This window comes from Fonticula alba (genome assembly GCF_000388065.1).
Source record: "Fonticula alba strain ATCC 38817 unplaced genomic scaffold supercont2.9, whole genome shotgun sequence".
Taxonomy (NCBI): Eukaryota; order Rotosphaerida; family Fonticulaceae; genus Fonticula; species Fonticula alba.
Window position 1 is genome coordinate 499425 of NW_009242979.1, and position 6614 is coordinate 506038.

The 6614-nt window shown below is 64.1% G+C and overlaps 3 protein-coding genes across 3 annotated transcripts in view; 2 read left to right on the forward strand and 1 right to left on the reverse strand.

The window, feature by feature from the left end:
- The window catches only part of H696_05174 (hypothetical protein), a 1616-nt gene extending 379 nt beyond the window's left edge, over nucleotides 1-1237 (forward strand). The window contains exons 2-5 of the mRNA XM_009499030.1: nucleotides 16-60; nucleotides 181-286; nucleotides 400-552; nucleotides 713-1237. Coding sequence (XP_009497305.1) covers nucleotides 49-60; nucleotides 181-286; nucleotides 400-552; nucleotides 713-873 — 432 coding nt within the window. The 5' untranslated portion in view covers nucleotides 16-48 and the 3' untranslated portion in view covers nucleotides 874-1237. The remainder of the gene's footprint in view (nucleotides 1-15; nucleotides 61-180; nucleotides 287-399; nucleotides 553-712) is intronic.
- Nucleotides 1238-1476: 239 nt separating this feature from the next.
- H696_05175 (cytosolic nonspecific dipeptidase) lies at nucleotides 1477-3963 on the reverse strand. Its single transcript, XM_009499031.1, has 6 exons — nucleotides 3865-3963; nucleotides 3418-3733; nucleotides 3138-3251; nucleotides 2940-3035; nucleotides 2738-2827; nucleotides 1477-2562 (listed from the first exon to the last, which is right to left on the reverse strand). The coding sequence occupies exons 2-6, from the start codon at nucleotides 3731-3733 to the stop codon at nucleotides 1694-1696; spliced, it is 1485 nt and encodes a 494-aa protein (XP_009497306.1). The 5' UTR covers nucleotides 3865-3963; the 3' UTR covers nucleotides 1477-1693.
- Nucleotides 3964-4878: 915 nt separating this feature from the next.
- H696_05176 (hypothetical protein) lies at nucleotides 4879-5986 on the forward strand. The gene is made up of 4 exons (XM_009499032.1): nucleotides 4879-5159; nucleotides 5252-5558; nucleotides 5703-5722; nucleotides 5835-5986. The coding sequence occupies exons 1-4, from the start codon at nucleotides 5059-5061 to the stop codon at nucleotides 5863-5865; spliced, it is 459 nt and encodes a 152-aa protein (XP_009497307.1). The 5' UTR covers nucleotides 4879-5058; the 3' UTR covers nucleotides 5866-5986.
- Nucleotides 5987-6614: the final 628 nt, after the last annotated feature.

The following is a 6614-nucleotide window of genomic DNA, read 5'->3' on the forward strand; positions in this document are numbered from 1 at the left end:
AACTACGTGTCCTAGCTCGTCGCTGATCTTGGGACCAGTACCACCACCATGATCTCTCTGGTACCGTCCCTTCTCGTCTCTCTCCCCCTCTCCCTTGTCACCTCCCCGTCATTCTCTGAACTTGATCCTTATGCTTTCCGTGGCTCCTTTTGCTGACCCTTTGTCTGTGCATACACACAGAACAAGTACGCCCTCGCCTTCGGCCTCGGTATCACCAGCCTTCTCGGCCTCGGCCTCTGGTTTGATCACTACCGCCGCAACAACAAGGAGTTCCGCAAGAACCTTCGTGCGTCGCCCACCATCTTCTCCCATGGCCCTCCCTTCGCTCCACCCACTCATACTGACCTCCCCTGCTTGCCGCTCCCCGCACCCCTTGTGGCCATTGCCCCTCTGCTGCAGGCCGCATCGAGTACCGCGAGGCCAAGATCCAGGAGAAGCGCGCCAGTGCTGAGATCTACAAGCACGTCGCCAAGGAGATCCCCACCGACCAGGCTGAGCGTCGTGAGTTCATGCTCGAGCAGGTCAACCTTGGTGATAAGTTCCTCAACGAGGGTACGCGTCAACGCGCGGAATGCTGCTTCTGGCGCCGCATCCTGTCCCTGTGCCATGCCCATCCTGACCGCTCCGCCTCTTCATGCGCCTCTCTCTCTCTCTCCCTCCCTCCCCCTCTCTCGCCCGCACACGCATACGCCCGCGTGCCCACACGACCCAGGCCCCAGCGGCTATTCCATTGCCGCGGCTCACTTCTACAACGCCCTGCGCTCCAACGACCAGCCCGACCAGATGCTCTCCTACATGCAGCAGATCGTCCCCCCTGAGTGCATGCAGATGATCATCAAGCTTGTTCAGATGGACTTCGCTCGCAAGAACTAAGGGCCACGGCGCCGAGTGTGTTGCGTACGAGTATGTGCCTATGTGTACGCCCCCTCACGTACGCACGCGCACACACGCACATGCGTGTATGTGCTTGCCTTTCCCGTGTGAGAATGCCCCCCTCCCCCCCCTCTCGCACCCTGTCCCCCTGCTCCACCCCCCTCCCTTCTCCCTTGCCTCGGCCTCCGTCTTAGAGAGCGCGCTCTACCTGCGGCTGGGCGGCGCCTGTTGAAGCACGCGCCTGGCCGCGGCTGCCCGCTCATCCGCCCGCCCGCATCGAGCGCAGAGCAGACCCCTGTCCTTCATACCGCCTTCCCAATAAGAAAAATCCATATTCAAACATATCCCAACTGTGCGCTGCCCGTGTGCGTGTGTGTGTGTGTGTGTGTGCCATGCTCAGGGGGCAGAGGAAAAGCAGGGGGAAAGGCGCGGGGTCGTGTGTGCCGAGCCGAGGTGCCACCAGATAGCTGTGATCATGCCTGGGCGCCAAGGATCTCCCCTCCTCTCTCTCTCTCTCTCTCTCTCTCTCTCTCCCTCTCTCCCTTTCTCCCTCTCTCGCTCTTGGCCCCCCCGCTGTCTTGCACAAGCAACTGTCAAACAAACTCGCGCATCGCCATATATTTTTTCCGGACACGCATGGATACGCCAAAGAGGAGGCAGCAGATGGACGCGGGGAGGCGGAGAACGCCATGCTTCCCGGTCCAATGTGCAAGGCGAGAACATAAGAGGAGGAGCCCCTCGCCCGGTGGCCTGCCATTCTGCACGCTGACACTCTTGCTGGGGGGGGGGGAGGCACATTTCCCCGGCTCAGGCACATCTTTTACTCGGCCTTCTGGGCGATCTCATGCAGGTAGGCAGCCATGACCTTGATGCCGGACAGGTAGTTGACCTTGTCGAGCTTCTCGTCGGTGGAGTGGGCGTTGTCGTCGCAGGCACCCATCGGCAGGAGCAGGACGCTGGCCTCCGGCAGGGCGGTCTGGAACCACAGGGTCACCGGGATGGAGCCACCCTCGCGAGTGAGGTCCGGCTTGATGCCATCATGCACATGGGCGATGGCACGGGCAGCGGCACGGAAGTTGTAGTCCTCCGGGTTGGCGTACCACCAGGGGCCGCTGCTGACCAGGGAGGCCTTGACCTCGCAGCGGGTGCCGAGGGTCTTGGCCTTGGCATGGACGAAGTCGATGGCGCACTTGTTGACATGCTCGATGTCCATGTCGGGCACGGTGCGGATGGAGAACTTGCCGATAACCTTGGCCGGGATGACGGTCTTGGCACCGACACCATAGAAGGCACCCTCGATGCCGTGGAGGCTGAGGGAAGGGTTGCGCCAGCGAGCCATCAGGGTCTTGGCCTTGGCCTCCTCCAGGCCGAGGTCCTTCTCGTCGAAGACGACGCAGGTGCCATCGAAGGAGGCACGGAAGTCGTCCATGGAGAAGTCGATGTTCTTGTAGTTGGCCAGCTCCTCCGGGGTGACGGGGGCAACCTTGTCGTAGACACCGTCGATGAGGATCTTGCCGTTGGTGTCAACGAGACCGGCCATCAGCTGGGTCAGGGCGGTCATCGGCTCGTGCACAGCACCGCCGTAGACACCGGAGTGCAGGTCGCGCCCGGGGCCGGAGACCTCGATCTGGAAGTAAGACACACCGCGCAGGCCGTGGGTGATGCAGGGCTTGGTCTTGCCGAGCCAGTCTACATCACGCGGGAGGGTGGGTGGGTGGGTTGGGGAGGGGGGGGGGGGGCAGGTGCGCGCCGGAGTGAGTATGCCTGCGGGCGGGCACATGGACGGGGGGCGCATCTGTGGGAGTGTGTGTGGCATGTATGGATGGCTGTGTGCGGGAGAGTGGGACCGGGGGTGCACACGTACAGTTGTCGGAAATGCAGACGGTGTCAACGCCCTTGAGGAAGCCGTTGTGCTCCTTGGCGATCCACTCCTCGAGACCCTCGGAGCCGGACTCTGCGCACGCGGCGTGGACGACCACCGCGGGGCATGATGAATGATGTGAGCATGACAGCAGGAGGAATTGAAAAAAAAAAGGTAAAGAGGCGGGAAGAGGAGAAGAACGCACCCTCCATGCCCTCGAAGATGATGCGCAGGTTGACGGGGAGCTCCTTGCCAAGGGCGCGGTAAGCCTCGATCACCCAGATCCAGCCAAGGAGGGGACCTGGGCCATGGCGAATGAGGCGGTTAGCATGGGGGCGATTTGCCTTGGCATTTGCAGGGACAAAGAAAGCCAGGATGATGGGCAGCATCCGAACTGACGTACCCTTGTCGTCGGTGGTGCCACGGCCAACCATGCGGCCATCCTCGTGGACAACCATCTTGAAGGGGTCCGAGGACCAGCCGTCCTCGAGCTGGGCGGGCTGGACATCATAGTGACCTGATGGATGTAGGCACACGCACATACACATGCGCGGGCGCGGGCGCGGGCGCGGGCGCGGGAGGCACATGCGGTGAGTCACGCAAATGAGGCACAGGTGCGCGATGGCATGCTCCCTCTTCGTGGGTATCTCCCTGCCCCGGACGGGGCAAAGATCGGGACGCACCGTAAAGAGCCAGGGTGCGCTTGTTGGGGTCGTTGCCGAAGACGGCGAGGACCAGGGGCGGCAGCTCGAGCATCTTCTTGTCACCGACGGTGCCCTGGCCCTCGGTGCCAGGCTGCGGGCCCAGGGGGGCCAGGGTGACGGAGTCAGCGCCGGCCTTCTCCATGCGGGCCTTCAACCAGTTGGCCATGCGGAAGAGCTCCGGGCGGTGGTCAGGGGAGCCGGAGATGGAGGCGATGGCCACGGCCTCGCCGAGGAGGCCGATGTGCTCCTCAGCCTTGGTGTTCAGGTGGTCGAAGATCTGGTGCAGGTCGGTCATCTTTTGGGGCAGGAGAGGAGAGGGGGTTGGGCGGGGCACGGCGATGTGTGGATGTGTGAGTATCGAGTGAGGAGGGAGGGAGGCGGGCGGGAAAAGGATGCGATCGTGAGACGGAGGCAGGGGAGGGGTACTTTGATGGGGCGGGGGGATTTCGCTCTTTCTGGGTGGGCAGGGGCTTGGGCAGAAGAGAGATGTCCAAGGCGGTGAACGCCGGGGGGGCTGTGGTCGGGGCCTGAAAAATGCCTTCCAGCGAGCGCCGGCGCCCACGCAAACATCCCTCCCTGCCCGCACCGGTGTGCGGCTCGGAGGAAACGGCCCCCCCCCCCCCCCGGTGAGAGAGCTCCGAGGGGTGTAAACATGTGGGCAAAAACGTTCACGACTGCCGGGGGATTTCCACACCTATAGAGTCCCCCTCACCCCCCCTCCGCTCGCCCCCTGCTGGTGCGATCAGACGCCCTACGCCCCGACACGCACGCACGCACGCATGCTCACACACACACAGGCACACAGGCACACAGGCACACAGGCACACAGAGGCACACAGAGGCACAGACGCCCACACAGACATGTAAATAATGCACCGCAGCCGGGCGAGAGCCCTGGGCCCATTGATGGCTCTGGAGAATCCCCAGGCCTGGCCGGGTTTGGGCCCGCCTTTGAGTAGTCACTACCCCCGGGGCTTGGCTGGCCCGGCCCCCTTTAGGGTGGATGCGCGAGCGCCGGCACGAGGCAAGTGGGAAAAAAAAAAAACACACCTATCCACCCACATGCACCCCCGATGCTCACCCCTGCTGGTATCGGGCGAATGCGCATCCGTCCCGCCGGCCAGAATGGTCTGCCGGGCCCAAACATGCACTCAACAGCGATCCCCGCCGGCGCAGCTGGGGGGATGCCGGGGGATCAAGCCACGCCCTGGCGGCAGTGCATAGTACACGCCCCCAGGAAAGGACCGGGTACTGCACCGGCGTTTGCCCCCCCCCCCGGTGTTCCCTCGCCGCCAGTGTGCTTCTGACCCCCCTCCCCCCCAGAGTCGCGCCCCTCGTCAGACTACAAAGAGGGTGGGGGTCTCAGGCGCCTAAAATCCCGGATTAAAAGCCGAGCGTCATCATATGATACACAGTGGTCACAGGCCACACACAAATCACCCCCCGATCGTCTCTGGGCCAAAGGACACCAGCCCCCAGTGGGGGGCGGTGGGACAGCGCAGCGACAAGCGCCCAGTGTGCCCCCCTCTCCATCTCTCGCGCCTCTCTCGCCCCTCTCTTGCCCCTCTCTTGCCCCTCTCTTGCCCCTCCCTTGCCCCTCCCTCGTCTCTCGTTTGCGCCATGTCCGCCCCCGCGCCCTCCTCGGTGGGCGCCCCCGCTGCCTCCTCGCGGACAATCTACCCATCGCCCTTGGCATACAATCTGCGTCGTGTCCGGCACTTGTGCGATCTCCCGGCGCCCTCTCGACCCACTGCTCCGCCCCGCTCCGGTCTGTGTTTCTCTAACATCGGCGCACCGTGTTTCCCTCCATCAGGCGGACAATTACATCGGCCGGGGCCGGGGCTGTCGCCGGCCTGCTCGGTCTGACCGGGCTCTGGGGGCTGGCATTGCTGTTCGCCGCCAGCCTGGCCATGTCCCTGACGATTCGCATTCAAACCGGCACCACGGCCATGACCCTGGGGTCGGACTTCCGCGCGGTGGCCGGGTCCCCGGCAGCCGCCAACTCCCATGGGTCATCACAACTGTCCCTCTATGAGGCCGTGGCCTCCGGATCACTGGCCTTCTTTCTCAAGCGCCGCGACGCGCACATCCTCGCCGCGGATGCGGTGAACACCCTCATCGTGCGCACGATCCCCACCCGGGTGTCTTTGACCGTCTGGCTGGCCGTGCCTAGGTGTTCGCCGCTAACTCGTCTTCAATCTGGCTGCCTTTCTGCGTTCTGCCCCCCCCCCCCCCTCCCCCCTTCTTCGGACCGTGCCTTGCAGACATTCATCCTCTTCTGGACGTGCGTTGCCTGCTCCTGCTCGGTCCCTCCTCAGGAACAGGTCGGCCCTCACTCGCCCCTTGCCAAATGTGCTCTAACTCGCCTCCCCGCCGGGGATCCGCACACTGCGCAGCATCACCTACGCCCTGGTTCACATCTATTGATCTCCAGCCGACCCTGCTCTGTTCTGTGCCGGCCCGACCGTGGGCTTTTTCACGATCTTCCGGACGATCTCCAGAAGCAGATTCACATATACAGATTCCGAATAAACAGAAACACATCAAATTCAGCACCGCCAGCGGAAATTCCGCCCCCCAAACAATTGTGTCGACAAATTCCCTCGCCCGCCCCCCCACCCCCCTCCCCCGCCCCGTGCCGCGCCCCGCGTCCGGCCCCTCCATTGTCAACTCTGGGACTTCTCTCGACCTGGAAGCCCTGTGCAGTGGCGGCAGCACTGGTGGCGACAACCGGCCCCCGGCAGGCACATTTCTCCCTCCCACCCTGGCTGTTCTCTCAGGGGGGGCACAAGGATGGGGTATGCACAGGGGGACTTCCGTCCCAGGGGGTCTCGATGCTCTGGTCCCCCTGCCCGCCTGCCCGCCAGCCCCGACCAGGACTGGCATCTCGCTTTCTTCCCCGTCGCGCTGCCCGCCGGGGGCAAGATCCAGCGGAGGATGACGGTCGAGCCCCCCCCCCCCGCCCCCCCCTCCAGCCCCCGTCCGAACCGATTGGGTCCATCCGGCGAAGTGTGCCCCCTCCCCCCGCTGTCTTCCCCACCGATTCCATTTTTCGGCCCCCCCTGCATTGGCGTCCTCTCCGAGCCGGGGAGGAGCTCCATACCAACCTCCCCGCCCTCCCCCTTGCCACCATTACGCGCTGCCCATCTCCTCCTTCCCCTCCCCCCCCTCCCCCC

Excerpts from the sequence above, each read along its gene's own strand:
- H696_05175 (XM_009499031.1), bottom strand. The coding sequence starts at position 3,733 with ATGACCGACCTGCACCAGATCTTCGACCACCTGAACACCAAGGCTGAG. Across the intron at positions 3,036-3,137 it reads TGGCACCACCGACGACAAGG|GTCCCCTCCTTGGCTGGATC; the intron begins GTACGTCAGTTC and ends GCCATGGCCCAG. Across the intron at positions 2,828-2,939 it reads CATCTTCGAGGGCATGGAGG|AGTCCGGCTCCGAGGGTCTC; the intron begins GTGCGTTCTTCT and ends CCGCGTGCGCAG.
- H696_05176 (XM_009499032.1), top strand. The coding sequence starts at position 5,059 with ATGTCCGCCCCCGCGCCCTCCTCGGTGGGCGCCCCCGCTGCCTCCTCG. Across the intron at positions 5,160-5,251 it reads CTGCGTCGTGTCCGGCACTT|GCGGACAATTACATCGGCCG; the intron begins GTGCGATCTCCC and ends TCCCTCCATCAG. Across the intron at positions 5,559-5,702 it reads ATGCGGTGAACACCCTCATC|ACATTCATCCTCTTCTGGAC; the intron begins GTGCGCACGATC and ends CGTGCCTTGCAG.